This window comes from Phyllostomus hastatus, unplaced genomic scaffold, assembly GCF_019186645.2.
Source record: "Phyllostomus hastatus isolate PE091 unplaced genomic scaffold, TTU_PhHast_1.1 phas_contig_86, whole genome shotgun sequence".
In the NCBI taxonomy this organism is placed as follows: domain Eukaryota; kingdom Metazoa; phylum Chordata; class Mammalia; order Chiroptera; family Phyllostomidae; genus Phyllostomus; species Phyllostomus hastatus.
Window position 1 is genome coordinate 4739781 of NW_025333977.1, and position 25928 is coordinate 4765708.

Genomic DNA, 25928 nt, shown 5'->3' on the forward strand with positions numbered 1-25928 from the left:
TTAAAAATGTTATATAACCATACATTTTTTTCTATTTGTCTTAAAATTAAGTTTACTATTTGTACTTCCAAATTTAAAATTTGAAATATATTTGTTTTCATTAACTGTCTTCCAAGATGTCTTTTATTTTTAATTTTTGACTGAATTCTTACTGTACTTAAAGTACAATTTAATTTACGATATGTTTCCTACTTCTTCCATAAATATTCCACTTATAAAGTCGAGAAAATTAGAATCAGGGTTTAAAATCTTCTTTTGTTACTAAATATATTCTCTGTCTTCACTACATGTCAGATAACAACTATTCCAAGTTTTTAAATACTGACTCATTTTTAGAATAATAACCTGAATCATGACTTATTAAAATGCAAAACCGATTTGCTTACATAAATATTTTATGAGATTTCAGAAATTATTGTGTTATACTTACCAGCCAAAGCAAGAATGTATTCTTGAAATCTTGTTCCTATACGATTAGTGGCTGTGCAATTATAGCGTCCAAAGTCATTGTCAGATGTAGGTGCAATCTACAATAATTAAAATAATAACATGTTTAGAATTTTAAAACAGTATCACAGAAATCTTAAAGTAGAATCTAGCATGCCTACCATCCTCACGTATGTTTAATTATTAAAAATTCCTTGACACAGCTTTGTTTTCCTCTATGAAGTGAATATACCAAGTAATATAAATCCTTTTAAGATGTAATCCATGGAATTATATTATTCACAGGATCAGGTGAATACACTTTATCTATCAATAGATTAAGTAGATTAATGTCATTATTTTGTTTATATCTATTGAATAGAAAATTCATTAGTTATTTATATGTGCAAAGCTCAAAAAGTAGTAGACAGTTTGAAAAATATATATTCTGCAATCACTGCAGATATGAACTTGAAAACAAGAAACTTGTACCAAAAGTATTAACTCTTTGTTTACTCTGTTTTAACCTAAGATCAGGCAGAATTAAAGTTCTAGAGAGGCTCAACATATATTAGATATCTTCCACTTATAATCTAACTTAACATAAAATATTACTGAAGGGTTAAGACTCATTCCTAGGCCCTGACTGGTGTAACTCTGTCAGTTAGGCATCATTCTGCAAATCTAAAGGTCACTAGTTCAAATCCCCATCAGGGCATATGCCTGGGTTGCAGGTCAGGTCCCTGGTTGGGGGTGTGGCAGAGACAATGGATCGATGTTTCTCTTCCACATCCATGTTTCTCTCTCTTTCTGTCTCCTTTCCCTCCCTCTAAAAATAAATAAATAAAATCTTTAGAGAAAACTTTCCTGGAAGGTATTTTGCATGAAAACCCTACCCTTGTGTAGCAATCCCTGCAGACAGGCATGCTAATCTTGATATCTATTAACGGTGTGCCTCCATTTCTGTTCAATCCCTATCATTCTCTTTCCTTTTAGGGAGATCATAGCTGACCTCAATCCTGACACATCTGAAATCCATAATTAAGTTAACCTTCTGGGACTCTATTGCTGAACACTGGAACCAACCTTGTAATTTTAATGTACTGAAATTCTGAAGTATCAATTCAGGAAAGAGGTTTGATGAGAGTAATAGATACAATTTTCAACCCAAGTAACTATTATTAAGAGAGAATATGCTTACAACAAGAGTTGATGTTAATTTCAACTCTGTCCCAAAAGGGGGAAAATGATCTTGTGATAATGGGCAGCTATTAGCTAAAAGAGCATTTTTGAGGTCCACTGAAGACGGTCTTTGTGAAAGAGTATAAAAGAACTGTGCCATTCATTTTCCAGTCAGCTGCCCATCTAGGCAGAGAGCATCAGTTTAAGGATTAGAAGTTTTAACAGCTCCCATATAAGCACTCCTAAGCTATTAAATATTCATTTTTCTTACATTCAGCTTTTAATAAACCAGGCTAATTTAATTCTAAAATAATTTTACTAATGAGAAAGGAATTTGATCCCCCAAAATGTCCTTACTGTACAGGCATATGAGAAAGGTATTTGTAAATTCTATGAGGAAGAATATGTACTAAACCAATACAACACAGAGTCAGGGCAGCCCTAACAAAAATTGCCACTATTGCACCCCTCAAGATTAATAAAGCAATTTAAACATATCAATTTTTATTGGAACAATTTTTTAAAGACCTGTTCATTTTTAAAAATTTCTCTGTTTATTCACCTATGAAAGATAAAAGCTTTACAGTTATATCATAAATAAATAATTCATTTGGCATGATGTATTATTAACAAATACAGAAAGTACCCCTAGTAGAACATACTAAACAATACACACACACACACACACACACACACAATACACACATGCACACAGATCTAGACATAACTGGGCCAAATCATGTGCCTGGCAGCACATTTAGTGTATTCTAGGAATGCAACATGAAAGTAAAGTCTAACAGTGGGTTTATACCTAATCTCAGAACAATAAATCAACAGAAAATGTTATCGAAGTATCAAATAATATATTATGCTAAGTGAAATAAGCCAGGCTGTGAAAGACAAATACCATATGATCTCACCTGTAAGTGGAACCTAATTAGCAAAACAAAGAAGTGACGAAGATAGAACCAGAAACATGGAAATAACAGACTGACAGTGACCACAAAGGAAGGTGGAGGGGGTCATGGGGGAAAGATGGGAAAGGGTTGTCAAGCAACATGTATAAAGGACTCATGGACAGAGACAATGGGGGGGAGGGTTGAATGTGGAAGGTGGGGCTGGGTGGGGCAAGGGAGAGTAATGGAAAAATTGGGACAACTGTAATTGAATGACAATAAAAATATCAAATAATAAAAATGGTATATAATAAAGCATCAATTTAAAACTACTTAAATGTTTTAAATGTGCAAATAAGTGCTGACATTTATCCAGGGAATGTTAGGGACATCCACTTAAGACACACTTCTATGTATTTTAATATGCAATTAAAATAATTCAAGTTTACTTAGGATGTTGGGCTTTGGCAACACAGAGTACATCAACAAATACAGTTTTAAATATCAAACTCTAAGCTGAGAGTATAGTGTTAGTAAAAAAAAGCTTGCTAGCCTTTTTCCTGCACCTCAAAACTAGATTTTCTTTACGTATTCCACAGTGAGAAAAACATTTATGTAATAGCATCTTTACTTAAGACAAGCAACAACAACACAGATGATTTAATGCAGAATATTCTAAGCACCCTACTAGAAACTTACTGCACCACACCAGTTTTTGTCCCTGTACCGAAAATTTGTCTTATTATCTCATGGGGTACACAGGAATATTTTTTAAAAATAGTTTAGATGACCTTTAGAGATGCATTTATGAACTATAATCCAAAGGAGTTCTAGATTTTTTATATACTTTAAAATTCATACAGTTAAAAGTTACAATATATATTTAATCAAAGAAAAGGAAAAATCTTTAAAAATCAGTTTAAGAAATTTATTATTGGCTATTTTATTATTAACTGTAAACTTAATTTTTTTCTACCCTTTATTTTATGTTCTTAAGCATTAACAATTAAGTTACTATTCAATAATTACTAAACAAAAAAGCAATAATAATGTACTATAACAACCAATTATGCATGCTAGTAATGCAAGTTTAGTACTTATTGTTTTTCTTGTTGTGTTATATTTTTTTATCTAGTTTTTAAGTTTAGTTACTCATGTTTATTATTTATTCAGGATTTAAATTCAATGATTAAAAATAGCAAACACAAAAATATATATGCTCAAGATTAATACTTCAACCAACAGATCACCTGGCTGTATATAAATTAAAGAAAAATTGCTTAGTTTTCACTTTGGGGTGGGGAAGAATGTGATTTAGGGAGAAGATTAAGTAACATGGGAGCCTTATATGAATGACATATTAAAGGCCAGATTTATAAATTGTTGCTTGACCTTGATGATGGACAATTATGAACTGTCCCAGAAACTAAAAAGCAGCAAGATGAAGTAAAGCAGATATTACAGATTTGAAACATGAACTCAAATCTACCTGTCATGGACTGACTTCGTCCCCAACCCCCATAAAATGTGTCCGTTGGACTCTAATGTGACTATGTGTGGAGACAAGTTCTTTGAGGAGATTCAGAGGAAAGGTCAGGTGGGTGTAGGGCCAGAGGGAACAATACGCAAACCAAGGTGAGAGGTTCCACCATAATCCATGGACTCTGTCACTTTGATCTTGGACTTCCATTCTCCAGAAATTTGTCCACGGGGGAAATGTTTCTGTTGTTTAAGTCACTGAGCCCGTGGTATTTTGCTTTGGAAGCCCGAGCTCACCAGTACATTGCCCAAAAGCAGTTAAATGCAACATTGGTTTTTAACTGTGGTTAAATTCCTAAAATTTAGGCTAAATCTGACCAAATGTCTTTGTGAAATTGACCTCTGTGTCAATCTGCCAATAGCTAGTTCTAACAGAGTTACAAAGAAACCAATTTAAATTGATTTAGATGAAGCGTCTTTATGCAAATGTTTGGGAAAGTGATGGCTAAACCTTTTTATTAGCCAAATGTTTTAATAAGTCCAGCTGCCAGGTAGAAGAGTTAATACAGCACCAATGAGAACATCTTTAAGTTCACGCAGTGCACATTATCAGATGGTATTTTAAATCATATATTTTTAAAAAATAATTAGTGCTCTTGCTGATCTAGTGTCTGCACTAGGTCTGGCATCAACGTGGCAACATTCAAGGACTCTAGGACCACAGAGTGCTGAAGGAACAGTGCCTAAGGCCCAGGTTGGGAAGGAAAGGGGAATGGCACAATGTACAATGAATTCGTGGGAAGAGATAGCATCTGTTCAGTTAAATAAGGCTGTTGTACTGAAGATCATTCCCAATTGTTCTGAAAGGATCATAACTTGGAAGTGCTGATGATCATGGTCATAGACATAAAAACTTTGAAAATTGACACATACACAGAATCTGTAATGAATACATAAAAGGTACTGTATTCGAACAGAATTTAAAGGCCAGTTACTTGGCAGTACAAAACAATGATCTACCATCATAATTGTAAAAATAAAATGAAATGAGGCATTGAACAAGTAAATCTGGTTTATTTAGGAACTTGTAAAAATATAGCCAGCATATGGCATTTAAATATGCCAATCCAAGCAGAAGGAAGTGTCGCCACAGAACCAACACTGAAACTGAAAATTTGCTTCAAGAACTGACAAATTATATCCCTACTTTTCTCTCATATAATTGTTTTTATTTTCCAAAAATAAACTCATGAAAAATAATGGCTTTTGCCATGCACTCCTATTTCCTCATAAATAGTGAGATGTTAATCATTAATGACCCATAATCCAAATGCATAAAATTTCCCTTGAAGTAAATAAATGTAAAACATATACAATAGGTTTACATATATTTTACAATATAAACATGTTATTATATTTATATATTTAGATCTTTAAACATATTCTAAAATAGTAGAAAATGGCTAAAATAGTGCAATTTATATATATATATGAAGACTTACCTCTAATATCATCTTTTTCCCCGCACTATATGTCTTTAAATTAGTGATGTTTTTAGCTGGCAAAAGTAATTTCTCTCTTCTCCAATGGACTGATGCTGGTGGATTAGATTTCACATCACAGCTTATATTTATTGGATTTCCTTCCCAAGAGTAATAAATTGTTTGGTTTGATATGAACTTGGGAGCATCTGTAAAGCAATATAATATTTATATAATTTGACATGATCATTTAATTAATATAAACAATAGTTAGTTACTTGAGTACAAAAAGAAGCCACAGCAATTCTAATTTCATTTTGTGTGTGTGTGTTGGCTGTTGTTCTTTTTTATTTGACAATATAAAGGAAAAGAGATCAGTGCCCCTGACTAAATAGTCATGAATTGCATGTTTTATTTTTTTAATTTTTTCTTGTTGTTCAAGTACAGTTGTCTCCATTTTCTCCCAACCACTCTCCCCCACCCCACCAACACCCACCTCCTACCCTCAATCCTAACCCCCTTTGGCTTTGTCCATGGGTCCTTTATACATGTCCTTGATGACCCTTCCCATTTTTTCCCCAGTATCCCCTTCTCCCCTCCTCTCTGGTTACTGTTAGTTTGTTCTTTATTTCAATGTCTCTGGTATATTTTTGCTTCCTTGTTTGTTTTGTTGATTAGGTTCCATTTATGTGTGAGATCATATAGTGTTTGTTTTTTACTGCCTGGCTTATTTCACTTAACATAATGTTCTACAGTTCCATCCATGCTGTCACAAAGGGTAGGAGCTCCCTCTTTCTTTCTGCTGTGTAGTATTCCATTATGTAAATGTATCATTGCTTTTGGATCCACTAATTTACTGATGGGCACTTAGGTTGCTCCCAGTACTTGGATATTGTCAATTGTGCTGCTGTGAACATTGGGATGCTCTTTTGAACTGGTGTTTCAGGATTCTTAAAGTATCATCCCAGCAGTGGAACTGCAGGGTCAAAAGGCAGTTCCACTTACAGTTTTCTGAGGAAATTCCATACTGTTTTCCACAGTGGCTGCACCAGTCTGCATTCCCACTGACAGTGCACTAGGGTTCCTTTTTCTCCCCAACCTTGCCAGCACTTGTTGTTTCTTGATTTGGTTATGATGGCCATTCTGACCACTGTGAAATGATATCTCATTGTGGTTTTAATTTGCATCTCTCTGATGTCTAGTGATGCTAATGAGCACCCTTTCATATATTTCTGTACATCCTCCTTGAAGAAGTGTCTGTTCAGGTACTTTTCCCATTTATCAATTCAATTGTTTCTCTTCCTGGAGTGAGTATTTTATATATTTTGGAGATCAAATCCTTGTCTGAGATATCAGAGAGATCTGATCACATATCAGAGAGATCAGAGGTCTCAGATACTGGCACATATATTTTCTTATATGATTGGTTCCTTTTTTATTTTGCTGGTATTTTCTTTAGCTGTGCCAAAGTTTTTTATTTTGATGAAGTCCCATTTCTTTATTCTTGCCTTTATGTCCCTTGCTTAAGGGACGTATCTGTGAAAATATTGCTGCATGGAATATCTGAGATTTTCCTACCTATGTCCTCCTAATTTCAAATATTTAACATAGGACATGAGAGCTCATGAAAATATGTCATTTGATTGTTTCATCAAATAATTTTAATATTAATATAAAAACATTCCAAACTGAGTTAAGTTTACTTGTAATATTCTGACAAAAATATCCATCCAGTAAATTAATGGCTAACTACATATTAAGAATGTGTTTCTGAAACAACCCATATTGTAAAAGGAGAGTTTATTATAAAACTTAACAAAGTCAGTGTCTTATATCATTTTTAAGGCATGCCTTAGTCATATAAATTTTTTGACAAATATTTTTAAGCAGATTCCTGAAATATCATTTTCAATTTTTATTAAACCAGAGGAAATTCAACTTAGTCAATAACAGTTAACTTGAAAATTAATCAGTTTCTACGATAACCTATCCATTTTTAGGCCCTTACACCAGACTTCTATAATAACAGTCATGAGAAAATAGGCAACATATTTTATCCTTTCATTAAAATAACCTAATGGTGTAGACTCACAAATATGGGCCTTCATCTTGTTCTACTGTAGAAAGCTGACAGAGTGCAAATGTCAATCCATCGCAACTTCTCTGAATATCAACCTCTTGACTGTATATTGTTTGAAAAAATTCATTATTGTATTTCATTTTTTTCATTATTTTGTTTCTACATAAACACAATTCTAAATTAAGTGGTAGCTAAACTGATGTATAAAGTGGTGTATAAACTGATTATTGTTGTTACTAATATTAACTATTCAGAACTTACTACCACTTATAAATGATCAGTTTGAGTTGAGTTGTCTAACTTCCATGTTTTGTTTTATTACCTCTAATTACTTAGAAATAATCTGCACCCAATTTTATTATATCAACAGATTATATATCAGATATATAGCATATGAATTATAATCTATAGAACTAATGATCAAATAATCATCAAAAATTTATTGTTCTACTATGATTTATTGTATATTTTTAATGCCAATCTCACACGGAAGTATGAAATGTTGGTCAAATGCTCCCCAAAACAGTAAGTTTTTACAATTTATTCTATTTAATCTTTTCAATAACCTTGTAAGGAAAGTGTTATCCTGTTTTAAGAGGGATCTGGAGTAAGAGCCCTCAAGCTTATTCTGATAATAAATTATAGGTCTGGGATAGAATCTAGGGTGATTTTAACCAGGCTCCATTATATTTCCATTCAATCCAGAATCAAAATTTTAATTTTCAGTGCTAGCAACATATTGGTGATTTGGACCGTATCATATATTATTGAGGAAAATACAATTAACGCAATTCCTCAGGAGGATAAAGAACCTTAAAATCTTTATAATCTTAATTTTGTAATTGAGTCCTACCTACCTTTCAAAAGAGAGTAAGTTGAGACATCATCAAAAGTTTATACAAAGAATTGTAAGTGAATTATTATTTGAATAACAAAAACTCAAAATAACTTACTGTCCCTCAAAACAAGATTGACTAGATAGTGACACCATCTTGGCACCTAAGTGCACTAAATATTTCATAGATGTATTTGCCTATGGTTTTCCGTCAGCTTGCAATGTGACTGTCCTTCTTTCACCTGGTTGTCTTCAAACCTCAGCCCCACACTCCCTCAACACTGCCTTTCCATAGCCATCAACGGTGGGTCAGATTCCCTGCTTTGTGCTCCACGGGTTCTGTGTGCTTCCTCAGCATATTCACAGCCACGGGAAGGATCTGTTTGTTTGATTGTCTCTCCACCAAAGGATCTGAGTCTCATGGATTAAGCCATGTCTTACAATTATTTTCTTGATGACTTACACAGTGCAAGATGCTTATTTTGTTCTCAAAAAACTGTACATCAAATTTACTGGAAACTAAAGAGTCAATTAATTTCCAATTCAACAGATTAACCTGTTTAGTTCATCTGAACAAGTGTTTTCAAGGCATATGTAAAGAAATTTTTCATGGCCCTAAAAGATTCATTGGAAAATCTAAGAATGTGTAAAAACTTAGGGGAGTAATTGTAAGAGAGACTAACTCTCTGATATTCAAAGCAAAGAGCTAAGCTTCCATCTATATCTATGTGTACCTATAAAAGATGTTACTACTGCTTAATATGTACAAGTATAATATATTTAATATTATAATACTTTAGAGAGAGGTTTATGAATAATTTATTTGTATAAAATATAGCCCACTATGAAAATCATACATGTTAATAGAACTCTAGTAGCTGACTCACAGTCTACTCTGTCTACAATATGGCATCTGTGTGCATAAGTATTATATTATTATAATGTGACCATAAATTTAAGGCTGCATTTTTTTAATAAAAGCAAGCAATTGCCACTAATTGCTTGCCTATAATCTCAGTGGGAATTTAATTCAGAATTACTGATGCTGAATGCAAATATGCCACAGGCTATACATGCTATAATGAAAGCTATATTAAAAAATGTACTTGGGGGGTGAGGCAACAAAACATTGATATTTCACACCAGCAATAATGCAGAAACTAGATTCCTGTACATGATACATTTTGTAAATATCAAAAGAGTAGCAACACAGTAATATTTCCTGGTACAAGATGGGCAGGCACTGTCATCAAATGACAGAGGCTGGACCATTTTTTCAAGAGGATGTGGCTCTGGGAAAGGCAACACGAGAGGACTTCAGAGTAAGAAAAATGTAGCCCTATATTTCTTTAATAAATCAAAATTTGTAACTTTCACAAAACTAAGCTTTTCCAGAAAATCAGGTATTTTTGCATTAGAAAAGTCTTCAAATGTTGCAGAGAGGAAATGAACTTTAAAAAAAGGAAAGTCATGGGAGGGAGAAATATGGCATAGGCAGAACTGAGGAAAGACCAGAATTTACATAGGGGTTGTGTGTGTATGTGTGTGTGTTATCAGTATACACATATATACATACACACACCCATATATACAGTATCAATGTGTACATATGTATATACTGATCTATCTATGTATCTGTCTGTCTGTTTTTCTATCTACGACAACAAAAAGATAGGCAAGGATGAATCTTCACCTTAAAGTTGTTTTCTTTGCCTAGGTTTCATGTATGTTTTCTATGCATGGGGATATTAATTCACAAACTATAAAGTTAAGGGCTACAAAGTTATGGAAACATCCCTTGAGGTATTAAATGTCCTCCATGTTCTATTGAAGTCTATTGTAATTTGTTCTAAACACTGTCATCAAAGTTTTAATTACAATAAATAGAAAGAACTACTAGAAAAAAAGTTTTGATCTGAGAAGAGTACAGAAGAAAAATCAGGTAAATCTAAATAGTGATAAGATAGAAATATAGGATTAGGCAAAAGTAGGTTTACAGTTGTGAGGATGCAAAGCAGTGTTCATTCTTGTATTATCATTTATTAATCACGGTATTAATTTCTATATGAAAAAATGCAAACCTACTTTTGCCCAACCCTGGCTGTTATCCACTGGATAAATGGATGGGGAGGTAGAGATAACTTTCAAGAAGTGTCTGGTAACAATAAGAAGCCAGGAAAGCGGCACATACACTCTCCTTGATGGAACTTTAGTCAGGCTACTATAAGCTATTTTTGGGTGGGGTTGGGGGCAGGGTTCTACCTCGTCCTTAGACCTCGTCCCTGGTCTGCATGCAGTAAAGAATCTGCTAAGTCAGCTTAGTGAGAATCCTTCCACCCCTGGTATCTGATTATTGTGGATATGTGATCAAGTTCCATATTAGTCCACCTTAACGTCTATGTCCATGACCTGCTTTGAGCAAGAATACTATTAGGACAGTTTAGCAAGACTCACACTGTCCTTGAAACTTAATCAAGTTCCCCTTAGGAATGTTCCCTTCACTGGCTCTTGTCCCTCTGCTCATTGGCTTAAATCCCAGTTGTCTTTGTGTCTTTGGAGATGAAGTGAATCTGCCTCTCCTGTTACAACAGTCTTGACTCCTATTGCCACAGACTTGAATAAAGCCATCCTTACCATTTAAAGGTGTCAGAATAATTTCTCTTTGACAAAAGCAAGGATATATCCAAAAAGGTAATTAAAAGGAAAACTTGTTTGTGTCTTCCCTGTAAGAGGGAAAGCCCAAGACAGATGTGAAGCAAACACAACAGCAGTAAGAGCTATTGGGTTATTTTCTCTAATTTTCTATGTGTGAAATATTACAATTACTTTAAGTTTTAATCACAAAATTAGAACCTTACCTAACCAAATGTTCAGACAGGAAAAAAAATGGAAGTGTTATATTTAACTGTGTGCATTCACCAAGTTCTTCTCTGTATTTATGGCATTTACCTATAAACAGAGTTAAATGTGCACCATGTTTATGAACATGGTCATTTTAAGTTATGCAGAATTGGAGAGATTTCAAAACGTATAATATCTGGAAAGGAACATGAAGTCATCAACAAATCTTTATTCTACATGTAAAAAAGCCCTTGTTCTGGGATATCTGGGAATGTGGGGCTGGAGTCAAGTTCACCACCTTTTAGCTCTTCACGTTCATCTCCTGCGACCACGCGGCTGTGCCAGTTATTCCATTAAAAACTGCGGGTGGATTCTCTGAGGGTCGTCTCTATAGGTCATTAATGGTGTTATTCCACTTTGGAATTGTTTGAAATGATTACACCAAGTAATCAGGGAAGTACTTTACTCTGTTCTGTGCATCGTACTTAAGCAATAAAGGAAATGTATAATGCATTTTAGAAGCACTGCCCTGGAAAAGAGTGCGTACTGTACACTCACTTATTTCCAGGCCATGCCAATAAAGCGAGACCATTAAAATTATCTCCACTTTTCCTATTTCTGTGTTTATGAGTGAGAAGCTAAGATGTAAAAAGACATGTATTCTGGGGCAGAGCAGTCATTTTCCATACTAAAGATTTTACAGCAAGGATCAAATTTTAGCAACATACTCTTGAATAAATGCTGCTTAAAGACTCAGGAGAATTAATCTTACAGAGAAGAAAATAAAAACCCTAAAACCTGAGAGAAGGAGAAGACAGAGGAGGTCAGAAGAAGAAGAGGAAAACGAGAACAGGGACAAGCACCTGATAAAGTAAATACATATGTAGAGAGAAGGTTATCATATTCACCATCTGTAAAGAGGCACTGAACCACATAAAGGGTGACATTTGCTTTTTGGTAGAATTATATGAACCATTTAAACTAATGTTAATTATTGTATGTTTATAAATGCCTCTGGTTCATAATTTATGACACACACACACTTGCATGCATACATATATATGTATGTATGCATGCAAGCATTTTAATAATATATAATTAAAATGAATAACCCTTCTTCATGAAACCTTACTTTAATAAGTTAATATTTTTTTGAATTATTTATTTATTTATTTATTTATTTATTTATTTATTTATTTATTTATTTTTAGAGAGGGAAGGGGGAGAGAGAGAGAGAAACATCAATGTGCAGTTGCTGGGGGTCGTGGCCTGCAACCCTGGCATGTGCCCTGACTTGGAATCAAACCTGTGACACTTTGGTTTGCAGCCCCCACTCAATCCACTGAGCTATGCCAGCCAAGGCAATAAATTAATATTTTTAAAATTGGGGAATACATGAGAGGAAATAACATAAGAGATGTCTGGTGGTGAAAATATTGGGATGTAGATTATCTTTAGGCCCCCAATCTTCTATGTAATGATTACATGATTAATAACATGTATACATTACTTTATAGACTCTAAGAAGATGAATTTGTAAAACTGGATGTAAAATGAATACAGGCCTTCAAAATCAAGGAACTATGTGCACTTAGCTGTTATCACAATGGAATAATCTCTAAGGAGAAATTATTTAGATTTTATTAAATGGCAGCTACGTGGGCAGAGGGCTCAGCAAGAACCTTTCAACAGGACCACGACTGCATCTCTTATTCAAAGTGTCCAGCATAAGAATAAATAACAAAGTGTACCAGCACCTGAATTTGCCAATTTCTCAATTTTGAGGCCAGGAAAGGTATATGCCAGGCGTACCAGAAGACATCACACAAACTTTTAAGACTGCCTTCAGACTTGGTGACAAGTCACTTCTGTTTTGATAAATGTGCTTTTTGTTTATTAATTTTTTGCCTTATTGCTGAGACTGAGAGCTGAGCATGTAGCCAGCCCTCGTCACTACGCTCCTGTCATTGAACGAGACATCCTGACTTGATTACTTGTTAGTACAAGCTTTTCACTTTCTCTTGTCATTTCCTCCCAGGCTCTGAAGGCTTTTTCCCCCTGAACATGGTTTATTTGTGGTTGGTACCCGTGACCTGAGTGAAGTCTTACTACTTGCTGAGGGCTGGCCTGGATTCCAGACTGCTGCCTGCTCCTGAGAAGGCTGAAGCTGATGACAAAATACAAGCTCCGGCAACTAAAATAAGAAATTATTTGACCTTCAAGTATTATTTGGACTTCAAGTATTATGAATAACAGAACCAGGGGACTCACTATACAAACTCACTATATATTACCCATTAGGTGAATCAAATTGAAAAGGATGACAAATGGTAAGATTTACAAACAATGAAAAAATACATTTAAGTCTTTTAAAGTCTTTTGTCCTCCTAAAACGATATTGGGATTATTGAAATCTGTCTTACATTCTCTCCAAATAATTTATATACTGTGGTGAAATATTGTCCTGTTTTCTAGTCATCGTACTCTGTGGTGTGGTATAAAATTTTAAATGTGTTTTCTTTAATATTTGATTTTTAAGAAACACATATAATAGCAACAATTATTTTAATGTGTAATAGAATATTCTACTTTAAAAGCTTTGACATTCACTCCTCACCAGTAAGTCACAGTATATAAAAATACCCTTCATTTTTCTGTATTGTCATTACCACATCCATGTTCAAGGTCATAATCATTACCTGGTCAACTTTGGAAGCTCTGTCCTTCCTCGATTACTGGCCTACCAGTTTCTGTTTTAAGGTCATATTGCTATCTTTTCTAAAGTTTTCTAAAAGTTTCCTAAAATTTCGTAAACCAAAAAAAATATGGTTTATGAAGTTCTACATTAGCTGTTCTATGCATTTTCTCTGGCCTTGTCTCCATTTGGATTAACTTAGTTCCTTAAACTGTCATCATCCTCAGCCTTTCCTTCTTCCAGGCCTTTGCCTGGCTGTCTCATCTATCTAATCACTTCTTGATGTATTTCATCTTAATGTCATTGTGTATGTTCCACATCCCTAATTAAAGCTCAAAAATCTGAGAGCAAGGACAATGTTGCCTTTCTTATGTTCTCTACAGCACCTGAATGTATTTGCTACTCAGTATTATATACTCATTAAATAATAAATTAATAAATGAAACCCAGGATAATTACACATTCCAGCTACCAACACTCTGTTTAACAAGAGAAAAAAGTATACAGGCATTTGTTTGACTTTGCTAAAATCATAGAACTTAGGACTTGAATGCAGTGTTAATTCTATAATTACACATTTTCTTTCATAAGCTCTTAGTGCCTATTTTATGAAGAAACCAGCCTTTAAATTAGCAAAGAATTAACTGCATATGTTTTTCTTTAATATCTAAGATACCTTGATGCTTTGTTCAGTCATTAAATGTTCTCATTTGATTTATGCTGTGGGAAACTACCAAGGGAATAAAAGCTAATATATCCTTTGGCACATTTAGGGATGATTCAATTAATAAGCTCACAGACCCAGTTCTACTGTATGTTCACTCCTATGCAGAATCAGGTATGGCAGTTAACTAGATTCAATCCATGTGTCGTGGGAATTCTAATGGCTACACGGAATACTAAATTAGATGTGTGTTTATTGCCAATTTAACCATAGTACTCGATGTGCATTTCCCGTACTAAATTTGAACAACCAAATTGTACATGAATCTCAGCATATTTTATGACCCTGGAGTCAGAAGCATCATTTACATTGAGATATGCCTATAGTATCTTCCTAGTACACACTTTGACTTTTATTAGTTATATAAATATTGCTGATTATAAAAGAAGTTTGAATATAAGGTGAATGATTTCTCTTTCTACCACTTTTTTTCTTGTCTTAATTACTTCTTCTCCTTAAATCATACATACAAATATTAATAAAAATATTGTACTACTTACTTGAGGCTATTTTGTCCTCTATTATTGCTTTATATATTGCATTTTCCACAAATAGCTTCAGTATTTTAAATATTATTATTACACACAATTTCACATATAAATCTGGGAAACAAGGCTTCAGTGAATCTTTCATAAAAATTTCTGAGTCATCAAAAGGAGTATTGCTCACAGAGATACAGCAGAGTTAAAATTATTTTATAAATAACAAAAATGTCAGTTTCCCCAGAATCTGATTTAGCAGTAGTACATTTTGTAATTTATGTAATTTGTGTTTACTGATGTAAAACAACTTCAGAGTATGTCACTGTATTAAAATTGGAAATAAAACTCTATCAAATAAAGTGTAAATTTTTATATATTGATTTAATGTGCAAGTCCTTAACAGTATAAAATTTTCTCAGAAAACTAATAATGGATCTGCCTTTTGACCCAGCAATTCCACTGCTAGGATTATATCCTAAGAACCCTGAAACACCAATCCAAAAGAACCCATGTACCCCAATGTTCATAGCAGCACAGTTTACAATAGCCAAGTGTTGGAAGCAACCTAGGTACCCATCAGTAAATGAATGGATCAAAAAACTATGGTACATTTACACAATGGAATTCTATGCAGCAGAAAGAAAGGGTAGGGAGCTCCTACCCTTTGCAACAGCATGGATGGAACTGGAAAGCATTATGCTAAGCGAAATAAGCCAGGCAGTGAAAGACAAATACCATATGATTTCACCTTTAACAGGAACCTAAACAACAAAGCAAACAAACAAGCAAAATATAACCAAGGATCCTGAAATAAAGAATAGGCTGACAGTGTTCAGAGGGGAGAGGAGAAGGGATTTCAGGGGAATTTCAGGGGAAAAGGGGAAGGGTTTATAGGAACAAGTATAAAGGACACATGGACAAAAACTAGGGGCAGGTGGAAATGGGAGGGAGGTTGGGAGGGCTGGGTGGGTGGGCTGGGATGGGAGAAAAGACAGAAAATTGTACTTCAACAACAATTAAACTAAAACTAAAAAAAAGATAGTGCAACAAAATAAATTTATTTCTTAACCTTCTCATTTCTACCAAGCCTTCAGAACTTAAAAATAAATCAAAAGCAACCTAAAACATTTCCACTATTTTATCTTAAAGTGAATGGTTGTACATTCTAGAATGTTGCTTATCACATGCATCATGGAATGTGTCTAGCTCATGACATAGAAAACAAACAACAAAAACCCTCAGGATTATTGCCTGCATAGTAACAGTAATAATACCATCAGAAATAATAATGACAATGGATATAGATCACAGGGTGCTTGTCACCTGTTGGTGCATGTTATGTACTGAAATGTAATCACAATTGCATTACATTAGGCATTATTAGTGTCACATTTCATGTTTATATTTATCACCTCTTAATCAACAGTCTGAAATGTAGGGAAATATGTCACCCTTTCCCTACCTCACTTTAAGTTTCTTAAATGAAAATTGGTAACTGTCACATATTTATAACTTTCAAATAACCATAATACTGTTTAATTAAACTTAGATCATAATTGCTTTCTGCTAGACTATTGTTTATGTTGACATATATTTTATTTTTAGTGTGCATTCAATTAGAATACTTTTTTATTTAAAAAGGTGGTAAACTATAATCAAAATTTAATTATTTTTACATGTACAGCAAAATATTGAGCCATAAAAGGAAAGTCAAGTTGTGATTGAATGTGCATCATGTGTAACACATTTTTCAGAGCATTGCACCATAGTAAACACAATAAAAAAATGTACATACAGCTTCCCTAAAACGACAGTTTACTGACATAGGTCTCCACTGTTAGTTGGCATTTTCAGGGCTAAAAGTATGTACTCTTTGTTTATGTTTACGTATGCCAGGATAAACATACTGTCTAGCATATTTTAAGGGTTAAGAAGTGTTAATTTAATAAACTTGCAGGATAATAATGTAAAACAGTTGCTAAAATACTGTTATGTACAATAATTGTAAATAATTGTTTTATAACAAAATTAATAAATTAAAAAATTGGAGAAGTTAAAATATATAGAAGCAAGAACACATTGCAAATAGTATGAACGAGAAACACCATATATAACAAAAATTTAATGAAAGGATTTTTTAACCTTTCATTTTTATTTTTAAATGTTTTATTGTCAATTTCATTAAAAGGTAATCAAGTAGTTTCTATACATATATTTCTAATTAGACTAACTGAACCACTATGTAAAAGTACTTTCGATTTTGCTTCCCAAAATAAAACTCTAGATTTAGAAAAACACAAAATAAAGATTTTAGGATATCACATACAAAATATCTTTGCAACAGCTTCTGGGAAAACACAAATGTGTTTCCTTTTTTTCCCCTTTAAAAAAGGAGAGATATTAGAAATAATTACACTTGTCTTTGATATTACATTAGATTGGAAAAGTTTCTACTTATTCTAGGGAAGAACTTATAATTGTGTAAATAAAGATATTTTAAATAAAATTTAAAAATATATGTGAATAGATTCAGATGAAATCATTACCTTGGTTTATTAGAAAATAATCTGGAACTTTTACATATCCTTATTATGGATAAAGAACTAAAATAAACACTTTTCAAAAATTATTAAAATAAATAATCATAATGAGACAAGTTGCTTAGGGTAAAACTATATTTAAATCAGTGTTTTGCACTGATGATTTAAGAGTACTGGGAACAAATAATTATCATGCTATGAAATCAGAGAAAATCACAGAAACAATAAATGTATCATAATATATATTATGGTATTAGATGGATAATTGCTCTTACAATTTTAGAAGACTTTTTAGCAAGATAAAGTGATGGTTTTATTTAAAACAGAATTATCATTGAATTACATATATCTAACAAGGAATATTTGATATCCTGCTATATATGAAGCATTTTCAGATACTCAGTGTGATGAAAACTAATAATTTAAAGGGGTGCATGGCTTTTTATCAGATAGTCTTCATCTTTATCACAGGGTCAGAAACAGTGTCTCTTGTCAACAATACTGGAGCAGAGAGGACATTTTACTCAGGATGGAATAAGTATGAAATAAAGGAATCTATGTGCATAACTATAGTAAGTCAAATGTGCTATATAGGTTGTAAAACTGTGAAGATAGAGAATCAATATTATCTGATACTCAGGTTCCGCTTTAAAATATTGTGATGACATTACACCTCTAAGAGATTTTTTCCTATCACGGCTCATTTGTATAGTTTCTATACCACATCTGCAATTACAAGCGCATTGAATTGTATGTTATTTTATAATACTTTCTAAACTGTTACCTAAGCAGATTCAGCTTCTTCAAGGGCTGGATCTTTCCTAACAGTCCTTCAGAACATATTGGTACCACAAGGTCTGAAGTGCTTTTAAACAACATTTGATTTGTGTCAAACAATATCTATTGGGCTTAAACAAAAATGTGATAAGACTAATATAATTGATAGCATCTGAATATGTGAGGAATGTAATATTTTGGAATTTCCTGGAGAGTTCATGGAAAGTTTGGGTTAAAAAATACAGCTGAATAAATAGTAAAATATTTTACACCTTTCTCTTTTAATATTCTATTCTTATTTTCTGAATATGCAGATAAGCTTTGTATTTTATTTCTCTTAGATGCTGTCCTTGAAATTATCATACTGGATATAAAACCTATATAGTTGCTAGCATTAGAGACAATTTATTTCTGCAAATGAGCCATCTCTTTTAAAGTTTGAACAGCTTAAATGTATTGTGGTGAGTGTAAGAAAAAGAATCATAAGAGAAGATTTTAATCATGGATATAAAAGGTGTGTCTACTATGACCAAGGAGTTTTTCTAATATCTAAGTGTTTACTGAAATAATTTTCTTTAAATGTTAAAATTATGTTCACATCTTATTTACCTTGTACATGCAGCCAGTCATACTACTAAAATCACTGTTAAGTTGAGACTGTAAAACTTAAAGAAAGAATCATGTGACAAAGCAAAGATTTTTTAATTCTTTGGAATGCATGCAAATATGAAAGTGATATGAATCTGCGTTATACAATTAATTAATATTCCTATAGCCTTAATTTTTTTCTGATATTGATAACATTTATACCACAGGAGAAAATGCATTTAAATATTCCTATTATGTATTATGTTTCAAATGCAAGGAATAAAAACGGGTGCAGAGAGCTCAGTGAGAAAAAAAGTGTAAGTGAAAAATTCAATACTTCTTAACATGCATTGTTACCATGTAACTGTTAAATTAAATTTATCACATAAAATAATTAAGTCTAGTTAATAGATAATATGTAATGAGTACCCAGTGACAAAACTTAATAATATTCTAATTGTAATCAAACATACTATGTAATCGGTGCTTATTGCATTAAAACACATATCATATGCCTGTTATCTCCTTTGTTTTATAAATTGGAACTTTAGTTCAACTCCTGCTTCTTAGTAAGGGTAATTCCTTTGAAATGTTGAAAATTAACTGGCAGGATGCCAAGCAATCTACATAGATGAATTACAAAAGAGGTTGAAGACACACACAAAAAGGCTTAATCTCCTTAGCACCTTAAATTCAGTGCTATTACAGCAAATGTGGTTGGTATCAAACTGTAAATGGCTTTATTCTTTTCCACTCATTTTTAGCCATTACACTGCAGATGTGGGAATCAGACACTAAAGAAGGTTCTAATAAAGTTTTTTTTGTGTGACATTGTGTAAAGTCTTCATCATTTTCATAATTTCTACACTGCTTTGTTTCAAAGATGCAGAATAAGAATATTCTTATCATTTCTGAAGTCAAATATTTATTTACACTAGTAACTTCACAGGGTATTATAAAATAGCCTATCTTATAGTAACATAGACTTTAATTATGAAGGAATAAACTTATTAGATATTCAATATTAATCTTAGTTATTAGGTTGCAATAGTCAACCAAAATTTCTACTAATCTTATAAAAGTATAAGATTTATTACAAATAGTGGAATTATCTACATAAAAATGTTCAAACTTTCCAAATACAACTAAACTAATTGACAAGAAAGATAACTGAAAGAGAAGAGCAGGCTAAATTTTAAATTATGACTATAATTACATATTGCAAATAATTATTTAACTCTAAAACTCCCCCAAAATACTATTGGAAAATGATAACAGTTTTACATTTTCTATTTTCCTACCACATGAATAAATTTGGCGATTAATCAAATTAAGATGAATATAATTATGTTACTTTCTACTAAAGAATACACTCTTCTTTCACTAATGTTTATGCAACTTCTGAGTTTTACAGCATTATAATTCATCTACTATAAACATTCTTTACCTGATTCAATTTTAATAAATTATAGTAAGTGCCTAGAGGGTAATAACTTCATATATATATAATAGAGAAGTTAGGCAAATATATGGGCAAATTAATGCCGTGCTAAAGCTAAAAGTTATTCTGAAATGTAGTATTAGGAGGGAATGGTGAGCTAGACTCCCCACATAATTTAGTATTGTCCCTGAACTCATTAGCAAATTTAATTGTAAAAAATACAGAATTCTAATTAACATATATGAAGAAATATTGCAGGAATCTAAATTAATTGAAGAAGAAGCTAGACTTCTAGAGACACACAGGTAATCTGTAGTGGATATTTAAAGGATATTCATCAAGGGGAAAAACAAGACAAGAGAGCTTAAACGGAGCATTCATTCATACACTGGTCAGATCCACAAGTGGACTTTTGTTTGGAGATTTTAAAAAAAGATAGAAGAAAATATGTCAATGGAAAGTGAATAATTAAATTCTGATAATGTATTTATTAATATTAACATATAAAACATTTTAGTTTGCATTACATGAAATTTAGTCTATATTAGTAGAATTAACCCTTTATAGGTAAAGGGTATTGTTAAAAGCTCTGAACATTAATCTACCTGTAAACCTCAGCTAAAGCTATCCTATCTTGCAATTTAAAATTTGAAATAATTTATATATGTTGAGCATAATATATTTTCTAGAAATATTAAAATTGGCGTAAAGATAACATATCAAATCAAATTGTACAAAAGACTGATGCATTGAAAAGAAAAAAGAATGCATATTAGGGCTTTGTAATTTAAAACAATCTTTTATTCAATCAGTATGATGATTTAGTTGAGGACATATGATTTAAAAAATAAAAATTAAATTAAAAATACAGGAAATCCATAAATTAAAAACTGCTGAAAACTGAAACTAAGAATTTTTGTTTTTGTCTCCAGAAACTAAGGAAACCAAATATTTTTTAAGATTTAAGGTTGCATTAAAAATAGACTATAGCTCTGGCTGGAGTGGCTCAGTGGTGTGGCTCAGTCTGCAAACTAAAGGGCCACCAACTCAGTCAGGGCACATGCCTGGCTTGTGGGCTAGGTCCCCAGTACCAGGTGTGGGTGAGACAGCTACACATCCCCTTCTCTTTCTCTCTCCCTTCCCCTCTCTAAAAACAAATAAATAAAGTCTTTAAAAAAAAAGAAAGAAAAAAGCCAGGCATAAAAGGCCATACCTTGCCTGGTTAAAAAATAAATATAAATTAAAATATATACATATGCATATGTATGTATAATTTTTAATAATAGCACTGTGAGCTCTGATAGTCTGTCTCCCCAACTAACACAAACTAACATCTCTAGAAATAACACACGATAACAACAAAACAAAAACTGCAGCATAACTAAGACTTCTATAGAATAAACACAGTCTTGGAGGAGAATGAAAACTGGTTTCTCCCTTTTTGTTTTCCCTAATGGCTTTGTCTATGGGACAGGCTGTGGTTGAGGAGCTTCAAATTCATTGTGGAGCTAAAATTTGTCCATAAGTACAGAGATACCTTGGAAAGAAGCCAAACACAGGCTGAATAATTTGGAGGCAACAGTGGAGAGGAGTCAGAGAGGTAGAACCACAACTGTGTGCATAAAACCACAGAAATCCCAGCCTAAGCTGTGACATTTGCATGCACAGGACAGATACAATCTTGCACAGCAAAGACTTCAGGAGTCAAATGAGATTTGAATCACTGCTGGCAACACAGAACCTAGGGGTGATTACCTGCTTAAAAACACTTTTTCCAGATGGTTGTCAAATTACCCAGACTCTGCACAACATAATATTTACAGTATCCAGGACAGAATGCAACAACAGTTCTTGACATTTAATGAGCCAGGAGGATATAACCGATTTCAATGGAAAGGATAATAAACCTATGCAACTCCCAAGATGGCTCTGATATGCCACCTTAAGAATTTTTAAACAGTCTGGTCAAGATGGAGGCATAGGTAGACATGCTTTGCCTCATTGCACAACCATAAGAAGGAACACAACTAACTTAGAAAGCAGAAACACCCAGAACTGCCAAAAAATCACTCAGAAAAACACCCAGAACTGTACAGAAGCCCTGCACCCAAGAGTTTAAAGAAGCTTTGTGCATCCAGATGGGCAGCAGAAGTGGAGATGGGGAGTCCAGGCAGAGAGGACAAGATGTGGCTCAAAGAAACGAGGAAAGGCCCTGGCTGGCATAGCTCAGTGGATTGAGTGCAGGCTGTGAACCAAAGTGTCGCAGGTTCGATTCCCAGTCAGGGCACATGCCTGGGTTGCAGGCCATGACCCCCAGCAACCACACATTGATGTTTCTCTCTTTCTCCCTCCCTTCCCGCTCTAAAAAATAAATAAATAAAATCTTTAAAAAGAAAGAATTCTAATAAAAAAAAAGAAACGAGGAGAGAATAAGATGACTCTGGGACATCTCCTGAAGGGCCCACATCCAAATCATAGGGATGCCAGAAGGAGAAGAGGAAGAGAAAGAAATTGAAAATGTATTTAGAGAATTTCCCTACTTTGGCAAAAGAAATACACATACAAATCTAGGAAGCTCAGGGAATCCCAAACAAGTTAGACCCAAAGAGGGCCACACCAAGACACATGATTATTAAATTGCCAAAGCTTAAAGATAAAGAAAGAATCTTATAAGCAGCAAGAGAAAGGCAGAGAGTTACCTACAAAGGAGTTCCCATAAGATTGTCCGCTGATTTCTCAAAAGAAACTTTGCAGGCAAGAAGGCCCTGGCAAGAAGCATTCACAGTGATGAAAAGCAAGGACCTACAACCAAGATTACTCTATACAGCAAAGCTGTCATTTAGAATGGAAGGACATGCAGCATGATACTCTCCAGTTCCAATCCATTGGGCAGGGGACAGCAATGGGGGAAAAATGAGGATAACTGTAGGTGAACAACAATAATACACATACACACACACACACAAGGATGGAAGGACAGACAAAGTGCTTCCCAGACAAAGTAAAGCTAAGGGAGTTCATCATTACCAAGACGTTATTACATGAAATGTTAAAGGCTCTTAAGAAAAAAGAAGATCAAAACTATGAACATTAAACTACCAACAACTGAATCTAACAAACAAAAACAAAAACAATCTAAGCAAATAACTAGAACAGGGATAGAATCATAGATACGGAGATCATTTGGAATGTTATCAGCTAGGAGGGAGAATGGGGGAAAAGGTATAGAGATTTAGAAGCATAACTGGGTAGGTACAAAATAGACTGGGGGATGTTAAGAACAGTATAGGCAGTGCGGAAGCCAAAGTATTTACATGCCTGACCCATTGACGTGAACTAAGGGTGGGGATCGCTGGAGGAAAGTGGAGTACTGGGCAGAAGTTGGCAAAGGGGATAATTCGGATAACTGTAATAACATATTCAATAAAATATACTTAAATAATTTATAAACAAAGAGATAAGAAAATCTAAGACGTATAGAAAAATGGAAATGATAAAATTAAAGCTAAAATCAACAAACTTGGAAACACATATATAATAGAGAATATAAATTAGTAAGGGCAAAAACTAATGTTTGGAAAGAACAATGTTAGTAAACCCTTAGCTAGGAAAGTATTTCCAATAAATAGTGCTGAATGATTTATATATATGTATGGAAAGATAATACACACAGACTATACAAAAATGCATTCAAAATGGATCAGTGACTTTAATGCAAAATTGAAGTCAAGAGAACATTAAAAAGAAAGTTTAGACAAAAATTGCTTTTTTTCTTTTTAATTTTATTTTAATCATTGTTCAAGTACAGTTTTCTCCCACTTACTCCCATTCCATCCCACCCACCCAACCCTCCCCTCTTCCCCCCCCATTACCCCCCACCCCTAGTTTTTTGTCCATGTGTCCTCCAAATTTGTTCCTGTAAACCCTACCCATTCCCCCCTGAAATTCCCTCTTCTCTCCCCTCTGGTCACTGTAACTCTGTCCCCTATTTCAGTGTCTTTGGTTATATTTTGCTTGTTTCTTTGTTTTGTTGTTTAGGTTCCTGTTAAAGGTGATATCATGTGGTATTTGTCTTTCACTGCCTGGCTTGTTTTGCTTAGCATAATGCTTTCCAGCTCCATCCACGCTGCTGCAAAGGGTAGGAGTTCCTTCTTTCTTTCTGCTGCATAGAATTCCATTGTGTAAATGTACCATAGTTTTTTGATCCATTCATTTACTGATGGGCATCTAGGTTGCTTCCAGCACTTGGCTATTGTAAATTGTGCTGCTATGAACATTGGGGTGCAAAGGTTCTTTTGTATTGGTGTTTCAGTGTTCTTAGGATAAAGTCCCAGCAGTGGAATCGCAGGGTCAAAAGGCAGATCCATTTTTAGCTTTTTCATTAATTTCTTGACAAGCACAGTTTGTGAAGAGGTAACTGATATGGATTATTTGTACCCATTCTCAAGAGAATATTTGCTTTCTCGAGTTCTCAATTAGAAAATGCATCTTGTTTCACAATCAGCATCAACTTCTATTAATATTAATGTTACAGAAATTATCCCATAAAAACCTTTTGTCAATAAGAGTCTCTTATACATTCCCACTGAAGCAGCTATGTCATTTTAAGTATCAGAGAACTTCCTACATTGATGTTTTCTGGATAATAATGTTAACTTTCTTCCTTTTTTTTAAATATTTTATTTATTTATTTTTAGAGAGGGAAGGGAGGGCGATAGAGAGAGGGAGAGAGAGAAACATCATTGTGCGGTTGCTGGGGTTTATGGCCTGCAACCCAGGAATGTACTCTGGCTGGGAATTGAACCTGGGACACTTTGGTTCCCAGCCCGCGCTCAATCCACTGAGCTACGCCAGCCAGGGCACTTTCTTCCTTTTTAAAGGATATGTATACTAAATTATTCTGAAATCACATGCAAAGGCTTAAGGGGCACTGTGTAGGTTCCTTTTACATTAGCCTTCACACTGTCTAAATCTGTTATAAAAGTTTTCATAATTATTTAACAATTCTCTTGGTTATCATCTCTACTTTTCGATAATAGGCACTATTTTGATGAAACTATAAGTATTGACACATTCAACCATTTTTAAAATACTACATCTTATGAGAATGTAAAATAATTCAACAAAACACCTTGAATAAAAAATGAAAACTTACTTAGAAACCTAAGAAAATACTGATCAATTATTGATAACTAATAATAAAAATTAATAATATAGTTGAGTCGATATTGTGTTTTGGGTTTAGTGTTGCAAAAAACAAACACAATTTTTAGGTGTAACAGTACAAAGACCATTAAGTATGTATAGCACTGTTCAATGTCCCATAACATCCACTAGATGTCTCCAATAACTGACTTTGAGCAACTACGTTCTTTCTAAAGCTGTGCATTAAATACTGAAACACAAACCACATAGGCATTTTGATCTGCCTATGAAAATTTGTATTTTTCTAAGCAGAAAA

General features: G+C 33.5%; 1 protein-coding gene across 2 annotated transcripts in view; it reads right to left on the minus strand.

Moving 5' to 3' along the window:
- Positions 1-25928, minus strand: part of NCAM2 (neural cell adhesion molecule 2) — a 416937-nt gene that overhangs the window by 89942 nt on the left and 301067 nt on the right. For both annotated transcript variants that reach the window (XM_045851671.1, XM_045851672.1), the window contains exons 10-11: positions 5486-5673; positions 431-527 (exon numbers count right to left, since the gene is read on the minus strand). In XM_045851671.1, the coding sequence (XP_045707627.1) occupies positions 431-527; positions 5486-5673 (285 nt within the window). The remainder of the gene's footprint in view (positions 1-430; positions 528-5485; positions 5674-25928) is intronic.